Here is a 25146-nt window from a genome sequence, read left to right on the forward strand (position 1 = left end):
GCCATATAACATTTTACTTTATACCACATATAAATTGAAGACATAATTATTGTTGGTATATTATACTCGGACAATATAAATTCAAGACATAATTATTATTAGTATATTATACTCGGACAATCATGATGTTAAACTCATTGGTTAATAAATCAAAATAATAAAACACAATAAAGTGATTTAATAGTTTTATGGTTTCTCATATGAGTAGAATGTTGTCTTTTTCAAATCTGGAAAAATAGAAGATAATGAATGATCAAACGATGCAGAGAAAACTAAGATTTAAAAGAATGAAAAAAAATGAACATGGAAAAATGGGCCATGCTGATGGTTCTACATAACCAAAAATAAGTATATATGTATAAAAATTTCCCTTTGAGTATTGATTAATTCATATTCATATTGGTTTACAAAACTATCCCACCTGTATGTTAAATTTTCTAGATTTCCCTACTTGTTCAATATAACCAAGATTGTTTTATTTATGGTGTACTCTTTAACCACATGCAACAACTTGGGACATGCATGGTCTTCAACCAATTGTTATACAAGCATGCACACGGACATAGCAGATAAATAAAAATAAAATAAAATCTACTTATTGTGTCTATGCGGTTATATTAAGAAAAAAAAATATCAGAAATCCACCCACAGAAACACAGTGTAGCTTTATGTCCATTTAATTTTAAGATTTATTTTTATTATTTTTATTATTATTTTTTTAAATTTTTAATATTTACACATTTTCAAAAGAATCTAGACTTATCCAATGTGGAGTATCAAGGTTTCGGAACTTTTAATCATATATATCCAAAAAATAGGCGAATTTTTAACCAAAATGATGAATATTTTTTTTCAAAAAATGTCCAAAAAATAGTTCATTTGCTAAATTGTGCCCTTAAAATTTTCCCTGTTATACACATTATGTGGTTTGAAACGTGTTGATGTGAAAATTGTCACTTTGATTTCTCTGAAATAGGTTGTTATAAACATCATGATTCACAAAAGTTTGCATTTTTTAGACATTTACTAATCATTTAATTCATATGACTTCTATAATGAAACACGTGCTCAAGGAAGCGTAGTCCTTGCCATTGAAGTTATAAATTATAATTTGGAAAAATTACATAAAAAATTATAACCTATATTGGTCAATGCTAAATTAATAATAATCAATAGACATAGAATCTTATAATCTTACTTTGATAGGAACTCAAGAATTGAGATGTGAAGTGGATAAATTAATTGTTTGCTCAACCACAAGGACTCACATAAATTTTGATGGGTAGTAACCACTACTAAGTCTACATATTTACAATTTTAGTCCTACATAAGTGTTGAAGAAAACATAAATAATGGTGAGATACATCTTATTCCTTTGCATTAATGGTGAGATACATCTTATTCCTTTGCATTTTTTATGCAAAAACTTGGTTAAATTATGGTGGGAAATGTATTTACCTTTTGATGGGACCAGCGCTGAACACCTATGGCTTATAATTAATTGTTGATTGTAGTTGATTGTTTTGTGGTTGGCTGACTTTATGGCGCGGTATGAGAGGTTATGTCGTGAGGATAACTGTCCTCCTCCTTGGGCTTGCTTCTTCTGCCTCTTCACTATCCCGCGGAAACCCTAACTCCGACCATTCTATTGTTGCTCTGTTGTTCTGCTGCTCCGTCGAGGTCTCGGCTCCTGGTCTCTGGTTGTTGTTTCATGAGGGTTTCATTTGTCCAACTTTGGGAATGATTTCCCGTGAGGGTTTCTACTTCCGCGCGTTGGTGATGTTTCCTATTTTGAGCATGGTTTTGAAGTTCTGGGTCTGGAACCCCTGGTCTCAATCTCTGGTCTTCGCCTTGTTCGGCCCTGGTTATGAATTTGGTTGTGGGTCTTTGTTATACGTTGGCTTTGATTATGTTGTTAGTTTCAAAGTGCTTTCTTCACTGTTTGACTATTTGCTTGGCATTTTGTTGCAAGTCATGGTTGCGGGGTGGCTCGGCTCTCGGCTCTCATCCGGCATTCAACCAGAGGTGAGTTCTCCTTCTATGCCTTGCGCTTCTGCCTCGTTTTCTTTTGTCACTGACTGTTCTTGCTCCTTGTGAGCAGTGGGCACTCTGCGACCGTGACCTTGGTCCGCGGCTTCCTTCCTTGTTCGCACGGGCTCGGCTCCTTCGGTAAGTCTTTCCTTAAACCCTTGCCTCTGCTTTCAATTCTTGTGCTTATGGCTCTGCTTGCTGGCTCTAATGGCCTGTTTGTTGGCCACGCAGGTATACGGCTGGGCTCTCCATTTGCTGGTCTCGTGCCCTAACACCTACGCTTGTATCGGGTAGGGTTGCTCCTTGTTATTCCTCTGTTTGTCTGTCCGAAGCGTTTTCTGTTGGTAGTATTCTCTGGGTCTGTTGTTGAGGGTTTGGCTTCGGTCTCACTGTGTCTTGGCCTGTGTATTTATGCCTCCGGCTATTTAACTTATGAATTGTAATTATATCGGTCCTATGGTGACCTCGTGGTTGTATTTGGCACTGTTAATGGAAGAACTCTGTTTTCATGGCTTGTCTGTATTTGGTAACTGTATCTTGGTCTGTAGATATTCGATATCGATATATACACAGTGATTTCTTTTTGATAATTAAATAGCAAAGGGGAATGTTATGAGTTCTGTTGGTACCTGTAGAAATTTGTATATTCCTTTGACAGTGATTTACTTGATTCTTCTGCAAGCCCGCTCCATTGTCTTGCTGAACTTGTCCGCGTGTTCTTCTTACTTTTGTGTTAACTATTCACTCTCTGTCATCGTTATGATATGGATAAATGAATTTAATTAAGTTAGGCAGAAAATACTTAGGCTGCAATATATGGATTCAGACTTTCTTGTTTTTCAGAATGATTTCATGCTTGTTTCTATTCAACACTATGATGATAATTACAGTAGCTTTTTCCTCTTTTCTTTTGTAAAGATCATTGTACAGTTATTAAACTGTCAGTAGTTACATTTAGTTATTCCTTGATAACTGTTCTTTCTTGACTGTATTCTAAAAGTAAATTTTAAACAAAAATAAAATAACGTAAACAAAAACAAATAGTGGGCTGAGACAGACTCAAACTTAACATAAGGTCCTAAATGTCGTTAACTAGAAATTTAAATGAAAATTAAAAAAACTAAATGAAACTCCTTCTGTTTGCAAAGACAAACACTCCAACCATGACCTCCCTTAGCTGGATGCCCCTGCATCACCTTTCTTGCAAAGCCACATAGCATTATATTGTGCAAAGGTTATAATAAGACCTTCAAAATATAGTCCAATGAAAATATTTTTTTTAAATGTTGAAAAATAAATACTTATTTTCCAAAATTAAATATTAAAAGTTGCATTGATCCAGCTAAACCAATAATACCTAATAACTTGCATTGATTGCTAGAATTCTATATGGGAGAAACTAATAAGTGTTTTTGACATCTACACACATTTATTAATCATTTAATTAGCCAAAGGCTCACCTATTTCAACTTGGGGGTCGAAAAGCCGAGATTGACCTTTTTTTATAAAAATAAAATTGGATAGATGAAATTAAACATGGGGAGAATATACTTCGTTTGAGAAGCATATCTACGGACATGCAGTTGACATACTGCCATGGAACATGAAGTGACCTGTGGAAAATATGATATGTTATTTAAAAAAAAAATTGCATCGGAGCATTGGACAGACGGGTGGTAGAGGAAAAGATGATTAGAGTCCCCGGAGATGCAGTGGCAAAGAGTCACGAAATAATTGATTATCATCATCATTAACAATATTTGTTGAGTTTATAAAAGTACTAATACATATATTCAAATTGTTTGTGCTATAAATCGGTCAAAATCACTTTACCTTGGCATATTTCATTTCTTGTGTTACAAAAAGGTGATAGGGTGGGTCCCACAGTGTTATGTTTGGGAAGGTCTACTAGAGGGTTGAACGATATTGTTCATCTCACATTTTATTATAATTTAAATCATAATTTTTACTATATTGAGTGGGTGTATTTTATTTTGATAAATTATAATAAGTTAAAAAAAAAATTAATTCAAATTAAAATAAGTTAAAAAGTTTACAAATAAAAAAAGTGGGTGAGTTTATTGCAATTTTTTAATTCAAATTATATATTTGAATATATAAATAAATTTAGTGATTTTAATTTATTTTTTTTGAGGTATATGAATTTTGTAAATTATGTAATTGAAATTTTTAATTTTAGTCCGTCATTGTCATAATTGAAATAAAACTGCCCAAAATATATATTAAAAAAGAAAACAAAACATAAGACAAATATAACAAATCCATAGAGGATTTATTACATGTAAATTGTCAAATTACAATATATATATCTAATATTTTGTATAATGCAAATTTGTATATACTATTGTATTTAATAGGTATATTATTTATATATACATGTTTACTTTTTGCAATCAAAATATATATATATATATATAGAGTTATAGTTTTCATTTATGCAATATATTATATTTGTTACATGTAGATTGTAATGTTAATATATGTGTGTAAATGTATATTGTAATATTACAATATATATATCTAATATTTTGTATATATTATTGTATTTACTAGGTATATTATTTATATATACATGTTTACTTATATATATATATATATATATATATATAATATTCATTTATGCAATATATTATATTTGTTACATGTAGATTGTAATGTTATTCTATATATATATATTTAATAGGCATATTATTATTATTAGTCCCTGCCTGGGACTATAGCGATCGATAGATCGTTGACCGCGCATTAATTCATTTGTTGACCATGTTTTTTTGGCGTTATCATCGTTTAACCAATGTTTTAGAATGACAATTTTCGTCTATCAAAATTTTAACGAAGGTTTTTGGCTGGGCAAGAAAGGACCTCTTATTGCAGGCTTCGCTTATACCAATGCAAAAATGTGGTGACAAGTTATATTTTATCCAAAGTCTGGAAAATTGTGGTGACAAACATGAAACTTAGGCGCATGCAAAGTTTATTATATAGCTGCCACCTCTCACCTCTCAGGCAGCTGGCTACCACCGTCTGCCACCGTCTGCCACCTCTCAGGTAGCTGGCTACCACCGCGTCTCAATTTCTTGCCACCAAACACAATATGAAATTAGTCTTTACCATCTGCGGAGGAAGGTTTCCGGTGAGACTGTTGTTGGATAGGCTTCAGAGCCGAAGTCTGAGAAATGACGGCCTGGGTTGGACATGATTCCTCGTCAAATCTCTGAAATCCACAGCCCCATCAGTTGCAGGGTTGAATCTGTTCATTCTGTGAAGATCCACTCCATCAAGAATCATGATGCCAAGGTTGAGAATGCCCTGAGGGGCGCGTCCAGAAGGACGACGGACCTGCTGTGCCGAGAAGCTCATCCCGCTGGAATCTGGGCTCCCGTAGTCCTTGAGGAAAGTGGAAAGGAAGACCCTCACAGTGCCTACAAGCTTGTCCCTGAGGCCACCCACGCAGTATATCTCCACCATCACAGCAGAGGTTTCACTGCGCAGCAAACGCTCTTCCACTCTGAAAATGACCTTGTCGTTCCAGGTAGGGTTTGCGCCACCTGTTCTGTTAATTTGTGTCGTCACTTTTTTCTCAAAATTGATCCAGACAACACAGTAGGTCTGCATCTCCTTCATGCCAAAAAGATGCATCTCCTTGAGATCTTGAGCCGAGATGATGTTAAGCTCCAGCTGTGTGTAAGCTTCCGCCATGATGTGAATGAATATTTAGAGATCACGCTGATTGAAATTACAGAAGAACACCATGCATGAAATCTTCTGAAATCTAAGACGATTGAAATATAATCATTCATATATTTTCTATTTATACGATGTATATTTTCAATTAATCCCAATTCTGTACGTATATTGATAAATGATATATACAATGAATATATCCCCTGTAACTAATGAAACATGAACAAGCAGATCGTAAAGTTACCTGGCTGAGTGGTGAGGTATATTTATTTATTTCTCTGTTCGAGCTTAGAGATCGAGTTCGTAATCCTTACTGTCTGCTTTAAACGGGCGTTTTTGGGTATTAATTAATAATATACCAAAATTTGGGTATTGATTAAAAATATATACAATGAATATACACTCTAGAAGGAATGAAACATGGGAGAGTGGCAGCAATGAGTGATGAAAGAGAAATGTTTGTTCTCTGATGAGAGGGACCTACTATTATGCTGCTCTATTTGTCACTCTCATGGTGCTCTGTTCGCAAGTATATTTGTCTCTATATTTGCAGCTGTTTTCTCATTGAGCTAAATGTATGTTTGGCAGGTATGAGTTCCAAATGCAGTATGGATCGATAGGCTGGTCTGTAGGAGCAACACTGGGATATGCTCAAGCAACGCCAGAGAAGTGTTTAATATCATGCATTGGTGATGGATATTTTATTTAATGAATAACAATGAATCTGTATTTGAAATATTAAATTCCTTCAGGTTATCTGTTTTGTCCAAAAATCAGTAAGTTTTTATCCCTAAATGTATTCTTCCTTATTTCAACAGGTGACAGTCTAGGATGTGTCTACTATGATTCGAAATGGGCAGAATCCTATCATTTTTCTAATTAATAATGGAGGATATACTATAGAAGTTGAAATACATGATGGGTCATACAATGTCATAAAGAATTGGAACTACACCGGTTTAGTAGATGCCATTCATAACGGTGAAGGGAAATGCTGGACTGCCAAGGTATTTTTTTACATTATTGTAGACTTTGGGACTTACCTTTAGTTGGTCAAAACTCTGTATCAGATTGGTGATCTTAATCTACTCCTCTCTTTTTTATTCTTATCATGGCAGTTTTGTTGTTATTGTCAGCTTTTCATCGTTTTTTCTCAGCCCTAGACGGAAGACGGAAGAACAAAGATATATGCAGAGAAATTCAAACAGTTTCAAAGAGAGATACCCAAAAATTTTGCCAAATACGTAACAATTGGTGGAGTTTGCTTTGGGTTGGAATCTATAATTATATCAAAATATTTTCCTGATCAACAATTGTTGACCAACATTTTGACCAGAATCTTGGTCCCATCCAAACGTTTCTGGACCTCGATCTCAATAGACCGATATTTTTTCCTTTTGATACAGAAGGTACCATTTATTTTTTCAATGAGAATAACAATTCTATGATCTGTCAGTTTCTTGCTTTTGAGCTCATCTATTGCTCTTCCCTAAATAGTTTGTCTACAATTATACGTTTATGAGAATCTCATGTGCACAATATCCTTCCTGATGGATCTACATAAATGCATAGGCATACAATACTACTTTTTGTGACGAGTGTCTGCTATTAATGGGTGGCTATTATAATTGGATTATCTATTACGACTCATGAATGTTGAAATTATTGTTTTCTTTAAAACACTTAAAGAGTGGATTTATGAGTTTTCCATGTAAGTACACTTTTTATAGAGTCAGAATATGTCAAATTTTTGTGACAGAAAGCGTTGAAAAAAGATAACGTAACATTCATTTTATTAGTTGATGTGGCTATGGCTATCAAAAAATTAAGAGAATGACATTTTTAACATTGGAAACTTATTTTTCATGCTACAATATGAGTAGTTCTGATTTTTTTTTTAATAGAAAGGAGGGCGTGCAATCGAATGTCCAGGTGGAGCCGGTGTAGTCGGAGCTAGGATTTCATTAAGAAATGGAGGACCAAGGCCCGACCCCGGCCTCAAGTCGGTTCTGACCTCCCGACTGCTCCAATGAGACACACTGCTCCAATATTAATAATTTATTCCCGAGGGTCTCTTGATTCTCAAATTCCGGGCTTTTGGTAAACGTCCTTAGCGTTTTATATAAATAAAATTTGCGTTTGGATGGGTTTAGAAGATATATCTAGATGGGGTCCTAAAGTATTTTTTCCATAGGTACATTTTTGAATTCGTAATTGTCGCGTAGCCTTTGATTTTGCCTGGGCAGCTTCATATGAAAGGAAAGATCTTTATTACACAGAAGGTACCATTTATTTTTTCAATGAGAAAAGAAATTCTGTGACATGTCAGTTTCTTTTTTTTGAGCTCATCTATTTCTCTTCCTTAAATAGTTTGTCTACAATCATATGTCTATAAGAATCTCATGGATCTACACGAACGCATAGGAATACAATACTACCTTTTGTGATGAGTGGTTGCTATTAATGGGTGGCCATTATCACTGGATTATCAGTTATGAGTCATGACTGTTGAAATTACTGTTTTAGTTAAAATACTTAAAGAGTGAATATATGAGTTTGCCATGTAGAAGTACGCTTTTTATAGAATCGGAAGATGTCACATTATCACTGGATTATCAGTTATGAGTCATCACTGTTGAAATTACTGTTTTATTTAAAATACTTAAAGAGTGAATATATACACAATATGAAATTAGTCTTTACCATCTGCGGAGGAAGGTTTCCGGTGAGACTGTTGTTGGATAGGCTTCAGAGCCGAAGTCTGCAATGGCAGGAGTGGCAGCAATGCAATGGCAGGAGTGGCAGCAATGAGTGATGAAAGAGAAATGTTTGTTCTCTGATGAGAGGGACCTACTATTATGCTGCTCTATTTGTCACTCTCATGGTGCTCTGTTCGCAAGTATATTTGTCTCTATATTTGCAGCTGTTTGTTCGTTGAGCTAAATGTATGTTTGGCAGGTATGAGTTCCAAATGTAGTATGGATCGATAGTCTGGTCCGTAGGAGCAACACTGGGATATGCTCAAGCAACGCTAGAGAAGCGTTTAATATCATGCATTGGTGATGGAAGCTTTCAGGTGCATATGCAAGGATTTTTATATAAAATTCTGTAATATTTTATTTAATGAATAACAATGAATCTGTATTTGAAATATTAAATTCCTTCAGGTTATCTGTTTTCTCCAAAATTAAGTAAGTTTTCATCCCTAAATGTATTCTTCCTTATTTCAACAGGTGATAGTCCAGGATGTGTCTACTATGATTCGCAATGGGCAGAATCCTATCATTTTTCTGATTAATAATGGAGGATATACTATAGAAGTTGAAATACATGATGGCCCATACAATGTCATAAAGAATTGGAACTACACCGGTTTAGTAGATGCCATTCATAACGGTGAAGGGAAATGCTGGACTGCCAAGCTATTTTTTTACATTATTGTAGGCTTTGGGACTTACCTTTAGTTGGTCAAAACTCTATATTAGATTGGTGATCTTAATCTACTCCTCTCTTTTTGATTTTTATCATGGCAGTTTTGTTGTTATTGTCAGCTTTTCATCGTTTTTTCTCAGCCCTAGAAAATGCAGGATGCCTAAGTACTCTGTACCAGGTATTTGTTTTGTTATTTAACAGCACCCCTTCTTTTTGTGCAGGTTAAGACGGAAGAAGAGGTTGTAGAGGCTATTAAAACTGCCCTAGGACCCAAAAAGGATTGCTTATGCTTCATTGAAGTTATTGTACACAAGGATGATACAAGCAAAGAGTTGCTTGAGTGGGGTTCCAGAGTCTCGGCAGCAAACAGCAGGCCGCCAAATCCTCAGTAGGGAGGCTTTGAAAAGACTAGCAATTGGAAACACTTTTTTGCGGCTCATGTCTGAGATGTCATTCTTTCTCTGGTCTGGCTTATAGGATCATGTTCGAATTATTTATATCTGAATTTACTTTCTTATATCCGAGGTCAAGTTGTGGTCACAAACATAGGGCTACTTTTTGGTGACTGGTTAGCATGCTTAGTGTTTAGTGTCAAACTTAGTCGGAGCTATTTTTGCAATATAATTAAAATAACAAAATTTCTGGTTATGGATTTTTGATCTAGATGATCTGTATGCGTGAGAATCGCTGCAAAAAACACATGATTGACTGTGAGAATCGCTCCAAGTGAGGTAAGTTTAATGGTTAATGCTCATAGTCCAATATGTTACCATGTTCTTCATCTGATTCGCAAGCATACATCAACAATGTTGTTCAAACAACTGCTTTAGACATTCGCTGTGCAGAGATTTCAAATAACTTGGCCATGGATTTTGATAGGTCATTCCTGTTCAATTTCTTTTATATTATAATTCCTCAAGCAAAGACGACCTTACCTGAAACGCTAAGCTGTTTTAGCACGACTCTAATGGTTTTGAATAGTGCCCACATAGCGATCCATGAAAAATAAGTCATATTTTGCCAATTAAAAATTACCTGAAACGCCAACAGACTCGCCGTTATTGCCAGTATTTCCGTCAATATAACGGTCGCACTCTCAGATGCTTCTCGGTCTTCTCTTTAACGGACGGACAGCAGCAGCGTTGTTCTCGGAAGAATGTAATTAGCATTGGACGGACAATTCAAGATTCAATGAACATTAACAGAGTTTATTGATTAGCAAGGAGATGAAAATTGGGCGTGCTGTTTCTCACTGAAACTTATGCCAAATAAAACATTAATGGAAAACTTCCACACGTAGTCCGATGAATGGGCCCCATTTGACCAACTTGGTTCATGCAGTTGATAACGTGTCTCTAGTAAGAACCACGTGTCAAACTTTTTCATCAAACTTTTTGTGATCTGAAAAGGTGTCATGTAAGTCGTTGTCCGCATGGGTATTGGCATGGTAGCCATATGGCAGTCTCACATCTGCTAAAAAAACACGAAAACACCTTCACCTGCTGCTAAAAACACAAAACAATACAAAAACAATTCCTCATGCTAAGATATTAACTCTCTGCCTGGATCAACTCATTCTCCTCAGTGCAGCGCACCAGAATACATTCAGCTCATTTTCCTGAGCACACAAGAATACCTTAGGCTGAGCGCACCAGAATACCTTCAACATTCAGCTCATTCTCCATAGCGTAGGCTTCACATGCGATTATGATCATATAACGGAAACAAATAAAGTATGTGTTTTGGAGACACGCAAAAGATTGATGTTTTCCATATCTATATGCCTCTTTGAAATCTGGAGATGCATGAAATGTTCCATATCTGTGATTCTTCCATATCTGCATGCCTCTTGGAAATCTGGAGAAGCCCCTGTCTGGTAACAGAAGAAATGAAATGGGGAATTGGCATCGGCGAGTAATTTCGTTTTGGACAATTCGTTCCAATTAGTGCTTGCCAACGGCAACAATTGTCACACACTTGCAACAGCGTTGGCATCGGCAACTTGCTAATTTTTCGGTTATATAGGCAGGGACTACCGGCTGCATGCAGCACTTGTTTATATATACATGTTTACTTTGTGAAATATATATATAATTTTCATTTATAAGAAAAATTAAAATGCATTTATATTTTCATATATATATATATATATATATATATATATATATATACTGGGATACAAAGATGTTAGTGCTACAATGATGAAAAATTCTTTAAAACTATGATGTTTTAGAAATATCTTAACACTATGTTTCCTTAAGAAGTTCTTAATTTAATAATATAGCTGTTAATGTTGTAGACAAGCCAAACACCATGTTGATGTATGAGAGCCCTATGATACATACATAATCTTGGAAATAATTTCGAAGTGGGAGAAATGAAAAGTCACCAGATAAATCTATAATTTCTTATAAAATATAAAATGAATAGTCACTTCCTTTTATATATACACCTTTTAGCAAATAAGATAATAATCAAAGTATTAAGTTATTTCTCAATTTGACAACTTTTAGCAAATAAAATAATCCTCATAGTATTGATTTATTCCTAAGTTTGACATGATAACAAAGTTAAACATTTTCCAATAACACAACTTTTTGTGTTTCACTCATGTTATGTTATGCCATGCAAATCTCTTGGTTGTTGATTACCCTTCTTTAGGTTTATAATATAATCAATTGGGTTTAAAATATAAATTCTTTGGGTTTATTAATCTAAGGGTTCAAATTCCCAAGGTTTAATATAATTTCTTTGGGTTTATAATCATGGTCAACCATGGTCCAATGTCACATTGTGACAAAGATTGTCCCAATATGAAAATCAACCATGTTCAATCATCGTCAACCATGGTCATTCACGGTCAACCATGGTCATTCATGGTCAACCATGGTTAAATGTTACATTATGAAAAATATTGTCGCAATTTGAAAATCAATCATGGTCAAACATGGTCATCATGGCCATGAAAATTAACCATGGTCAATTATGGTCAACCGTGGTCGAATGTCACATTGTGACAAAGATTGTTTCAATGTAAAAATTAACCATGGTCAATCCTCATCAACCAAAGTCAAGCATGGTTAATCATTTTCAACCATGGTCAACTATGGTGCAATGTCACATTGTGACAAAGGTTGTCTCAGTTTGAAAAGCAACCATTTTCAATCATGGTCAATGATCATTAATAACCATTGTCACATTATGGAAAATATTTTTTTATTTTTCAATGCCACATTGTGTCCACCATGGTCCAACATCGCATTGTGACAAAGATTCCCATTCTGAAAATCAACCATGGTCAACCATGGTCCAACATCGCATTATGACAAAGATTCTCTCAATTTGAAAAATAATCATGGTCAACCATTGTCCAATGTCGCATTGTAATAAAGATTATCTCACTATGAAAATCAATCATGCTCAACCATGGTCAATCATGGTTAACCATGGTTAACCATCGTCTAATGTTGCATTGTGACAATGATTGTCTTAATATGGAAATCAACCATGGTCAACCATAATATCAATAATATCAATCCCTTGGATTTATTAATCTAAGGGTTTATATCCCTAGGGTATAATATTATTGATAGGTTTATATTATTAATCCTTGGCTTTAATATAAATCCTTTGGGTTTATAGTATTGATATGAAAATCAACCATGGCCAACCATGTTTATTTTAGGGTTTATAATATTTACCCCTTGGGTCTAATATTATTCACTTAGGTTTTTAGTATTAATCCCTTGGATTTATTATTCCCTTAGGTTTGTAATATTTATCTTAGGGTTTATATACCTTGGGTTTATAATATTAATCCCTTGGGTTTAATATTATTGTAGAAATTTTTCTACAAATCAGCTAGCTCTGATACCATGTAGAAATTCCCACCTGTAGATCACCTGATAATGCAATAGACTAAAGCAAAATACTTGATCTACTTCTACAACCAATTTAGCAGAAGCTTAATCAAACATGAGCAACATCAATAAGAAAACATATAACTGATATGGAGAAATCAATCACACATAACATAGAAGAAATAACCTGGGGAAAGCCTAAGCCTAAACCCAACTCTGTATTATCATACAAGTGGAAATATAGCCAGTATTACAAAACGAATCAGATCAAAAGCTATCCTGCTCTCTCTGCAATACCTCTATTGCTCATAGACAATTAAAGGCCTCTCTCAAACCTCCTGATCTTCCCTGCAAGCCTCCTATTTCTTTGGGCAATTTTGATTGGGGTCTAGTGCAGCCACTTGTGTGAATTGACCTCTTCACACACTCACTAACCTCGGATCCAACTGCGCAATCCTGAAGGAGATAAATCCTTCTCCATGGATGAGCTTCCTTTATAGGAAAAATCCATCCAACTGACAATACATTGTCCCTCCTCTGATCTCAATTGGGTCTCTGTCTGAACTGACATGCATGAGTTATTCATGAGAGAATATTTAGTTATCTGAAGTGCAGCAGTTATATGCAAGCATGCATTAACTAACTGAACTCACATTAATTTAAACAAATTGTTTAAATCAATCTAACTGGACTTGACTCAGTTAACTGAGCCAACTAATTACAACTCAAATTAGAATTCATCCTTATCTCTTTAACTGATGGATAAATTCCTCAATTAATGGAGAAATCGTTGCATGTCCTCACATTTACTTCATGTTTGATTTTTCACAACTAATTAACTCATGGTGAATTAATTAATTTATTTTAAAACAACTGTTAAGTTCAAATTCAAATTTTACTTCTCAATTTTAGTCCAGGGACTGACTAAAATTGGAATCTATCCCGAACTGCTAAAAATAGCAATGCTATTTTTAGCACTTCCATTTTTCATTCCTTGTTGCTCAATCCAGCACTGGTACCTAAACTGCTATTTATAGTAGTGCTATTTTTAGCATTTCTTGTTGCCATTTTCAACATTCCCTTTCAACAAGAAAGGCATTCAACTCAAACCCGATTCTGTACCTTTGAAATGTTCTACATGCAACACTTCTCCCAAGTGTGGATGCTCCAGCAACTCTAGAAACAAAAGAAAACTCCCAACTGACCTCTCTGTTGGGCTAAAAACATACTCTGATGCTAAAGCTCCATCTGCCACTGACAAGTTCTCCCTCTCTGACCTCTGAGCTACTGCAACACTCCATTCATCTCGCACTATTGCACACCTCTCTGTGCCATCCTACATTGGTGCAACACTCCATGCCTCTCGCGTTGTTGCAACCTGCTAGCTCTACACAGTCTTGGGACTCCTGCATTGTAGCTCTCTCTGCCGCTCCATCTACATCTATCTCTACCCACTCAGCCAGTCCTGCTACTCCTCGTCGAGGCTCCCGTAGCAAGGTCTAATCAAAGAGGTTGGGTACCTCAATGATCCTACCCCTATTCCAGCCTTCTTTGGACTGTCAATCCACATCACCCCACCTCACACCTGGAAGTATGGCTACATGTGATCCCTCTACCCACTTGGCTCGAAATTCCCCCGTACTGGAGGTATCTGCATGAGTGGATGCCTCCACTCGGTCTCCTCTCGGCTTCTCCAGTTGTGGCTGCTCCACAACCTCCTGAAGCTGCTTCACCAATTGTGGCTCCTCCACAATTGTCTGAGACTTCTTCTGGTGCTGCATGTTGAGAGGTAATTTACTCTCCCTCTCAACCACCAAGTATCTAACCTCTGCCTTGCTCCTCAAGGCTTTACATGCATCTTGTACCTCAAGTGCATATAGGTTCTTGACTAGCACACCAATCTGTTTCATCTTTCCTGCCATCACGAAATTTTCTGGAAAAGGAGCTGATTTTAAATCAACGATATCTCCTTTATCCGAACTCTGATTTAGATGTTTTTTTCTTGACTTTGGGTCTTTTTCTGCAAGGAATCCAGATTTTCTATTGTTTATGAAAATTTTGCACAAAAATTTTCAGATCTTCTTTGCAAACTCGCAGCTCAATTTTTTTTCTTACTTCGACTTCTCTTCTTCGTATACTGTTCACTACTTTGATCAACTTGGCTCTGATACCATGTAGAAATTTTTCTACAAATCAACTAGCTCTGATACCATGTAGAAATTCCCACCTGTAGATCACCTGATAATGCAATAGACTAAAGCAAAATACTTGATTTACTTCTACAACCAATTTAGCAGAAGCTTAATCGGACATGAGCAACATCAATAACAACACATATAACTGATATGGAGAAATCAATTACACATAACGCAGAAGAAATAACTCGGGGAAAGCCTCAGCCTAAAAACACAACTTTGTATTATCGTACAAGTGGAAATATAGCCAATATTACAAAAAGAATCAGATCAAAAGCTATCCTGCTCTCTCTGCAATACCTCTGCTGCTCATAGACAGTCAAAAGCCTCTCTCAAGCCTCCTGATCTGCCCTGCAAGCCTCCTATTTCTTTGCGCAATTTTGATTGGGGTCCAGTGCAGACACTTGTGTGAATTGGCCTCTTCACACACTCACTAACCTCTGATCCAACTGCGCAATCCTGAAGGAGATAAATCCTTCTCCATGGATGAGATTCCTTTATAGGAAAAATCCATCCAACTGATAGTACACTGTCCCTCCTTTGATCTCAACTGGGTCTTTGTCTGAACTGACATGCATGAGTTATTCATGAGAGAATATTCAGTTATCTGAAGTGCAGTAGTTATATGCAAGCATGCATTAACTAACTGAACTCACATTAATTTAAACAAACTGTTTAAATCAATCTAACTGGACTTGACTTAGTTAACTGAGCCAACTAATTACAACTCAAATTAGAACTCATCCTTATCTCTTTAACTGATGGATAAATTCCTCAATTAATGGAGAAACTGTTGCATGTCCTCACATAGACTTCATGTTTGATTTTTCACAACTAATTAACTCATGGTGAATTAATTAATTTATTTTAAAATAGCTGTTAAGTTCAAATTCGAATTTTACTTCTCAATTTTAGTCCAGACACTGACTAAAATTGGAATCTATCCCGAACTGCTAAAAATAACAATGTTATTTTTAGCCCTTCCATTTTTCATTCCTTGTTGCTCAATCCAGCACTGGTACCTAAACTAATATTTATAGTAGTTCTATTTTTAGCATTTCTTGTTGCCATTTTCAACAATTATTCCCTTGGGTTTATAATACCTTGGGGTTTTAGAATTAATCCCTTGGGTTTATCAATCTAAGGCTTTATATTCCTAGGGTATAATATTATTCAAAATGTTTATAATATTAATCTTAGGGTTTAATATAAATCCCTTGAGTTTATAATCATGGTCAACCATGCACAACCATGGTGCAATGTGACATTGTGACAAACTTTGACTCAATATGAAAATCAACCTTGGTCAACCGAGGTAAACCATGGTCTAACATCGCATTGTCACAAATATTGTCTCAATATCAAAATCAACCATGGTAAAACATGGTCAAGCATGTTTATTTTAGGGTTTATGGTATTTATGTTAGGTTTTATATTCCTAGAGTTTATAACATTAATCCCTTGGGTTTAATATAACTCCCTTGGGTTTTAAATCCCTTGGGATTTTAGTATTAATCCCTTGGGTTTATTACCGTTGGTGAGGTCCAATGTTGCAGTGTGAGAAAGGTTGTCTCGACATCAAAATCAATCATGGTCAACCATGTTCCAATGTCGCATTATGACAAGGATTATATCAATATCAAAATAAACCATGGTCAAGCATGTTCCAACATTGCATTTTGAGAAAGATTGTCTTAATATGGAAATGGACCATGGTCAACCATGGTCACATTATGACAAAGATTGTATCTTGGTCCAATGTTGCATTCTCACAAAGATTGTCTCAATATGGAAATCGACCATGCTCAACCATGGTGAATAACCATGGTCACATTATGACAAAGACTGTCTCTTGGTCCAACGTCACATTGTGACAACCATGGCCATCCATGGTCAACCATGTTCTAACGTCACATTCTGACAAAGATTGCTTTAGTATGAAAATCAACCATGGTCAATAACCATCCTCACAATATGACAAAGATTGTCTCAATATGAAAATCAACAAGGGTCAACCATGGTCAACCATTATCCAGCGTCACATTTTGAGAAAGGTTGTTTCAATATGAAAATGAATCATGGTCAACCATATTCCAATGTTGCATTGTGACAAATTTTGTCAATATGAAAATCAACTATGGTCAACCATGGTCCAAAGTCACAATCACAAATATATCGTCAATATGAAAATCAACCATTGTCAACCATGTTTATTTTAAGGTTTATAATATTTACCCCTTGGATTTAATATTATTCCCTTGGATTTATAATCCCTTCGGTTTCTAGTATTAATCCCTTGGGTTTATTATTCCCTTGGGTTTATAATATCTATCTTAGGGTTTATATACCTTGGGTTTATAATATTAATCCCTTGGGTTTAATATTATTCCCTTTGGTTTATAATACCTTGGGGTTTTAGAATAATTCCCTTGGGTTTATCAATCTAAGGCTTTATATTCCTAGGGTATAATATTGTTCATAAGGTTTATAATATTAATCCTAGGGTTTAATATAAATACCTTGGGTTTATAATCATGGTCAACCATGCACAACCATGGTGCAATGTGACATTGTGGCAAAGTTTGACTTAATATGAAAATCAACCATGGTCAACCATTGTCAACCATGGTAAACCATGGTCTAATGTCACATTGTCACAAATATTGTCTCAATATCAAAATCAACCATGGTAAATCATGGTCAAGCATGTTTAATTTAGGGTTTATGGTATTTATGTTAGGGTTTATATACCTAGGGTTTTAATATTAATCACTTTGGTTTAATATAACTCCCTTGGGTTTTTAGTATTAACGTCTTGGGTTAATTACTGTTGATGAGGTCCAATGTCGTAGTGTGAGAAGGGTTCTCTCGACATTAAAATCGATCATGGTCAACCATGGTCCAATGTCACATTGTGGCAAGGATTGTCTCAATATGAAAATCAACCATGGTCAACCATGTTCTAACTTTACATTCTCACAAAGATTGTCTTAATATGAAAATCGACCATGGTGAATAACCATGGTCAGATTGTGACAAAGATTGTCTCTTGGTCTATTGTCACATTATGACAACCATGGCTATCCATGGTCAACCATGTTCCAACGTTGGATTTTGACAAAGATTGTTTCAGTATGAAAATCAACCATGGTCAACCTTGGTCAAACATGTTCAACCATTGTCACATTGTGACAAAGATTGTCTCTTGGTCCAACGTCGCATTATGACAAAGATTATCTCAATATGAAAATCAACAATGGCCAAACATTGTCCAACATCGCATTTTGAGAAAGGTTGTCTCAATATGAAAATAAATCATGGTCAAACATAGTCCAATATTGCATTGTGACAAAGATTTTGTCAATATGAAAATCAATTTTGGTCAACCGTGTTTATTTTAAGGTTTATAATATTTGTCTCAGGGTTTATATAACTTGGGTTTATAACCATGGTAAACCATGATCCAACGTCCCATTGTCACAAATTTTTTGTCAATATGAAAATCAACCATGGTCAACCATATTTATTTTAGGGTTTATAATATTCATCTTAGGGTTTATATACCTTGGGTTTATAACCCATGGTCAACCATGGTCCAATGTCGCATTATGACAAAGATTGTCTCAATATGCAAATCAACCATGGTCCAATGTCGCATTATGACAAAGATTGTCTCAATATGAAGTTCAACCATGGTCAACCATGCTCCAATGTCGCATTGTGACAAAGATTGCCTTGACATTAAAATCAATCATGTTCAACCATGGTTCAATGTCGCATTGTGAGAAGGATTGTCTCAATATGAAAATCAATCATGGTCAACCTTGTTTGAATGTTGGATTCTCAAAAAGATTATCTCAATATGAAAATCAACCATGGTCAACCATGTTTATTTTAGGGTTTATAATATAAAAAACAACCATGGCCAACCATGGTCAACCACGTTTATTTTAGGATTTATATACCTTGGGTTTATAATGTTTATCCTTTGGGTTTAATATTATTCCCTTGAATTTATAATGCCTTGGGTTTTTAGTATTAATCACTTGTATTAATTATTCCCTTGGGTTTATAATTTTTATCTTAGGGTTTATATACCTTGGGTTTATGGTTTTTAATCCCTTGGGTTTAATATTATTCTCTTGGATTTATAGTACCTTGGGGTTTTAGAATTAATCCATTGAGCTTATAATACCAATTTCTTGGGTTTATCAATCTATGATTCATATTCCTAGGGTATAATATTAGTTAGAAGGCTTATAATATTAATTCTAGGGTTTAATATAAATCCCTTGGGTTTATAATGATGGTGAACCATGCACTGGAAAATATTATTTCAATATGAAAATCAACCATGGTCAAATGTCGCATTGTAACAAATATTGTCTCAATATTATTTCAATATGAAAATCAACCATGGTAAAATATGCTCAACCATGTTTAGTTTAGGGTTTATAGTATTTATCTGAGGGTTTATATACCTAAGGTTTATAATATTAATCCCTTTTGTTTAATATTGCTCCCTTGGGTTTTTAGTATTAATCCCTTGGATTCGGGAAAATTTTAAGGATAAGAATTTATCTTAAAGTTTAGAAACTTTGATATATCTTATCGTCCTTAATATGTAAGTTGTAAAATGTTTAGTAATATATTTGTAAAATTACTCAAATTTATAATAATTTTATATATAGTCTCTATAACATTTTGGTAAATTTTAAAGTAAAATAAATTTATACTATAAAATTTGGGCGATCTATTTTAGAAAAGAAAGAAATTTTTGCTTGATATAATTTTGCGTGATTGATATAGACATTTAACTTATATAAACTAATCAACCACCTTTTCTATGTGATTGAACTAGTTTATATAACTCCAATGATAAACCTACAACTCAATATTAAAAAATATCAAAAAACTTTACCAAATACTGCTCCCATTGGTGTACCATAAAGTATATAAAATTAATTCTGGGCAGTGGGAGGTACGTGTGGTTGCTCCCGCTGGCTTCAAGATCAGGCGGTCAACGGTGAGACAAAGGTATACTGCGAATCGAGTTATAAGCCCATTTATAGAATTCACACTAAGAGAGGGGATAGTTGTGCTCCGAGGAAAGCATTGAATTGGGGATCATGGCTGAGATTGTTACATATTCATGGCTGGTTGGCTTCGTCTGTTTCGTTCTGGCGACGTTACTGCTTCGGCTCTACAAAATAGTGTGGAGGGTGGACAGTCGAGGCCACAATTTGCCTCCCGGTTCCACAGGGTGGCCATTAATTGGAGAATCCATTGGCTTCATTCGAGGGATTAATTCCAGTTCCCAACCACGCCAATTCATTCAAGATCGAGAGCTAAGGTACGTACTGTTAATTTTAACATTAAAGATCGAGAGCTAAGGTACTGTTAATTTTAACATTAAAGATCGAGAGCCAAGGTACTGTTAATTTTAATTAAGATTCAAGATCGAGAGCTAAGGTACTGTTAATTTTAACGTTCAAGATCGAGAGCTAAGGTACTGTTAATTTTAACATTGGCGCGTATTTTACAAATCAAATACAATATGTGAATTATGTGAAGGCGAATTACGCAGGTATGGGGAGATATTCAGATCAAATTTGTTCGGAAGATCTCGAATGATTGTGTCTGTGGATCCAGAATTCAACAAACATATTCTGCAACACGAAGGCAGGCTGTTTCAATCCAACTATCCGAGACCTTTTCGAAATCTCATCGGCAAATTCGGTTTGCTTTCGGTGCACGGAGATCTCCAGAAGAAGCTCCACGGAACGGCCGTAAATTTCCTGAGGTTCGAGAAGCTGAGTGTGCACTTCATGGAGGACATACAGAACCTTATGCACACCACCTTCGCCCAATGGCAAGCCAAGAGGGATATCCATCTTCAAGAGGAGTGCCATCAGGTAAGCACCATCGACAAAACCGATTCCAAAATATGAACAAGCATTCTTTAAATTTTAGAAAATCTATGCATTCTTGAAGCATCTTTAACTTCCAGAAAATCTATGCATTTTTTAAGCATTCTTTACTTTTTTAAAAATCTATGCATTCTTTAAGCATCCTTTAACTTTCAGAAAAATCTGTGCATTCTTGAAGCATCATTTAGCTTTCAGAAAATCTATGCATTCTTTAAATTTTAGAAGATCTATGCCTTCTTTAAGAATTCTTTAAATTTTAGAAAATCTATGCCTTCTTTAAGCATTCTTTATGGATTTATTAAACATTTATCGAAATCAAACAAAATTGAACTACGAAACCTGCATGTTATTACTGCTATCAGAATGGCGGTCAACCGTTTTCCGTTTAAATTGGATTTGTCTCACATGTGATATTTGTTACAGCTTGTTCTGAATTTGATGGCAAAACAATTGCTGGACTTATCTCCGTCCAAGGAGACGGAAGAGATCGGTAAGGCATTCGGCGATTTTTCTAAAGCTTTCCTTGCCGTTCCCATTAGAATCCCGGGTACCTCGTACGCCAGAGGAATTAAGGTGCGCAAGAGCCGCAATGCTTTTCTCCTTTATTTTACTGATTACTAATTTGATTGGTTCTTACCGGATGAGTAATGACTAGCATCGCTGCAGGCCAGAGAGTTTCTGATAAAAAAGATTTATGAGGGTATAAAGCACAGAAGGCAGCATCCAGATGAAGCTGTCCATAATGATTTCTTAGGAGAACTCTTGAAAGAAGACTTGCATTCAGAAGAAGTTATAGCAGATTTTGTACTATTCCTGCTCTTCGCTGGTCACGAGACCTCAGCCTCAGCGATGGTATTTTCTATCAAATTTCTCACGGACTGTCCCCAGGCACTTCACGAACTGAAGGTGTGTACTCAGTGTGTAGGTACATGCTGCAAATCTCTATTCTAAATAAAAGCATTTCATATCTTGGTATTGATACATTAACACTGGACTACACTGATGATGGAATATGCACCACACAGGCGGAGCACGACGCTCTGTTAAAGAGAAAGGGGAGTCCAAGAAACCAAAAGCTCACTTGGGATGACTACCAGTCAATGAAATTCACCCAATGTGTATGTAATTAATTGCTGTTTTGATGACTAGCCAACGATTTCGGTTTTTGGTGACAGGCTGTTAGCATATTTTCCCCAAATTACAAATTTGGTAGATTACGTTTGTACAAATGAATTCAGTTGTTATTATCAATTTTCCTTATGTTATTTTTTGCCATTTACATTTAAAAAAATAAAACATTGGCGGCTTAATAATTTTGTTGGAAATATTTTACTATTAAATTTCATAATATTTTCAAAATCTACAATAATATAAAGATATCTCTTTCAAACAAATTTATTTTTTAATTCTTACAATATTATTGAGCTTAGAAGCTTATTTTATAGCCCAGTATGATGTGTTACTCTGATGATCTACAATTGTATAAAGATGTCTCTTTCAAACGAATTTATTCTTTAATTCTTACAATACTATTGAGCTTAGAAGCTCATTCTATAGCCTAGTATGTTGTGTAACCCTGATGTGTAACTCTGTTGTCCATCATCAAAGTTGCAATTTTACTCATATCAGCCCAAATAAAAATTTTAAAAATATAAAATTTATAAACTATACAAAATATTTAAATAATATCCATTCATAAAAAAGTTGCACATCAAAAAATTAGATCACTCTAAACTCATCTTCTGTATTTAAAATAAATATATACTATTATATATATATATATATAGTCAGGATACTCTGCCTCCCCTATTTCCTCTAGTTATTGTGATTTTTGTCCCTCCACAGTATCCTAAAGTGTTAATTTTTAAATTGCTAAGTCATGTACAAATCTTTTTAGCACAAGGCAAAAACAGTTTTGTAACCTCTAATAGCAACCCCTTATTCTACTGACCTCCAGGACCCCCTTACCCGTTTTCTACTAACCTCCTGGATCTATGGGATCGACCGTATGCATTTTGTCTTTGTTTTCTCTGTTTGAAGATGGATGAAAAATCACCTCCCCAACACATGTATTTTCTCTTATAATAAAAATCAGTATTTTCAAATCCTTACCCGTTTTCTACTAACCTCCTGGATCTATGGGATCGACCTTATGCATTTTGTCTTTGTTTTCTCTGTTTGAAGATGGATGAAAAATCATATATTTATGTTTTGAGATGATTGATCATTATATGTCGAGATGATTGATCATGTTTGTATTTGTTCAATTCCCAGGTTATAAATGAAACGCTTCGTATCGGCAACCCTGCTCCGGCTGTTTTCAGAGAAGCAAAAGAAGACATTAAAATTAATGGTATCTAAGAATCTGTTTTGCTCTTCTTGGTTGATTTTCATGGTTCATTTTAACTTTTCCAATCAAATTTACAAAATTACAAGTAGTGGTGCTGCTGCTGAAAGAGTTGATTCTTTGAAGAGCTAGAAAAACATAAACTCTCAACTGATATTTACAATTTCAGCATTTCTTTTAAATTTTTGAGCCAAATATAAAGCAAAACTGATAGAAAAGTTGAATGTTTAGAATACTGCCACGCGATTTACTTAACCATTCGGATCATTACAAACTTGTGTTCTCAGGAGGCTTTGTGATTCCAAGAGGGTGGACGGTGTTGGTGTTTCTGACAGGTACCCATCTGGACGACAAGTACCATTCTTCTGCTCTCACATTTGATCCATGGCGTTGGCAACAGAAGCTGCAAAATCAAGTAATTAATTAGCATGAAATCCATCACTGCATATTGGTTTTATGAACCCCAATTTCATCACTGCATATTGGTTTTATGAATCCCAATTCTGTTAGTAATCTTTCTGTGTCTCATTCGGACTTTATATTGCAGGAGCTCTCAAAGGACGCTTCGTTTATGCCTTTTGGAGGGGGTCCCAGGCTTTGTCCAGGATTGCATCTGGCAAAGCTTGAGCTGGCCCTCTTTCTTCATAGCTTCGTCACCAAATTCAGGTCTTGTGTTTCCTTCTTTACACTTAGAGAAAGAGAAATAAAACATCAATTTTACTTGCAGTATTGCTCCTAATTAATCTCATCCTCTACAATTATTTTTAGGGAGCTTCGCAGCAAGGTTTATGAACTACTTCTTTCAAAAAAAAAAATCACAAAGAAAAAAACACAATAATTTGCTCTCTTTGCTATTCATGAGATAGAATTAAGCTATTTATGCTGTACTGTACTGCCCGAATCAAATTCGTTGAATCTGCTAAATTTGTGTTTTACATATGATTAATATTTACAGATGGGAGGCACTGCAGAATGATAAGATGTCCCACTTTCCTGTTTCTCGCCTGACCAAAGGCTTTCCGATCCGTCTATATCTTCAAGAACAAATGGACGATTAATGGCATTATAATAGGATTTGATTCATGCAGTATGGAGTATTAAAAACAATAAGTTAGTTTGAAGGATAAAACAATTGTAGCGTTGCGGAAATTCATGATTCATAAATACAAATACATGTGATACATAATACACAATTATGAAATACATTTATATATATGGATTATATAAGTATTGTAATTTGAAAACAATTATGGATTTCAACAGAATTAAAAAGTGTTATATTAAAAAAACATCTAAATGTGCTCTTTTTTTTTTTAATGTAAAAAATTAGCTATCTTGAGTTTTTGCATAACATTTAAAAGACAATGAAGGTGAAATGTCTAAATGTGCCCATGATTGACATGTTGATATTAATGGTGGTTGGAGGGATGAAATTTATATATATCCAAGTCCTTAATCATTTTTGAATGGGATTTTATTTACTTATAAAAATGCCAAATAGTAAATTCATTGTTTTCCATTCCAATAGCATTAATAGCAAAATTAATACACATTATTACTACAAATTTAACAAAATTATAATTCTTATCAATTAATTTATTGAATAAAATTGGTTCGATGAAACTTATATTTTTAAACTATGAAAT

The 25146-nt window shown here is 34.9% G+C and overlaps 2 protein-coding genes and 1 long non-coding RNA gene across 3 annotated transcripts; 2 read left to right on the top strand and 1 right to left on the bottom strand.

Moving 5' to 3' along the window:
- Positions 1-5208: 5208 nt before the first annotated feature.
- Positions 5209-5751, bottom strand: LOC149261222 (protein SRC2-like). Its single transcript, XM_089368197.1, has one exon. The coding sequence runs from the start codon at positions 5749-5751 to the stop codon at positions 5209-5211; it is 543 nt and encodes a 180-aa protein (XP_089224323.1).
- A 3224-nt stretch (positions 5752-8975) lies between these two features.
- LOC149261223 (uncharacterized) lies at positions 8976-9665 on the top strand. The gene is made up of 2 exons (XR_016248409.1): positions 8976-9108; positions 9390-9665. It is a non-coding gene; the product is annotated as an uncharacterized LOC149261223 (long non-coding RNA).
- A 10677-nt stretch (positions 9666-20342) lies between these two features.
- On the top strand, positions 20343-24678 carry LOC149261224 (cytochrome P450 720B2-like). The gene is made up of 9 exons (XM_089381404.1): positions 20343-20576; positions 20811-21138; positions 21577-21726; positions 21820-22059; positions 22179-22271; positions 23428-23506; positions 23788-23915; positions 24048-24166; positions 24456-24678. The coding sequence occupies exons 1-9, from the start codon at positions 20353-20355 to the stop codon at positions 24556-24558; spliced, it is 1464 nt and encodes a 487-aa protein (XP_089237530.1). The 5' UTR covers positions 20343-20352; the 3' UTR covers positions 24559-24678.
- Positions 24679-25146: the final 468 nt, after the last annotated feature.

The sequence above is a fragment of the Pinus tabuliformis genome, chromosome 6 (assembly GCF_031772625.1).
Source record: "Pinus tabuliformis cultivar Carrire ecotype Pingquan chromosome 6, CPIR1, whole genome shotgun sequence".
Classification (NCBI taxonomy): domain Eukaryota; kingdom Viridiplantae; phylum Streptophyta; class Pinopsida; order Pinales; family Pinaceae; genus Pinus; species Pinus tabuliformis.

What these genes read in the sequence shown, in the direction of transcription:
- LOC149261222 (XM_089368197.1), bottom strand. Translation starts at nt 5,751, where the DNA reads ATGGCGGAAGCTTACACACAGCTGGAGCTTAACATCATCTCGGCTCAA.
- LOC149261224 (XM_089381404.1), top strand. Translation starts at nt 20,353, where the DNA reads ATGGCTGAGATTGTTACATATTCATGGCTGGTTGGCTTCGTCTGTTTC. An exon ending in TTCAAGAGGAGTGCCATCAG is followed by an intron (nt 21,139 to 21,576) that starts GTAAGCACCATC and finishes TATTTGTTACAG; the next exon opens with CTTGTTCTGAATTTGATGGC. An exon ending in AGGCACTTCACGAACTGAAG is followed by an intron (nt 22,060 to 22,178) that starts GTGTGTACTCAG and finishes TGCACCACACAG; the next exon opens with GCGGAGCACGACGCTCTGTT.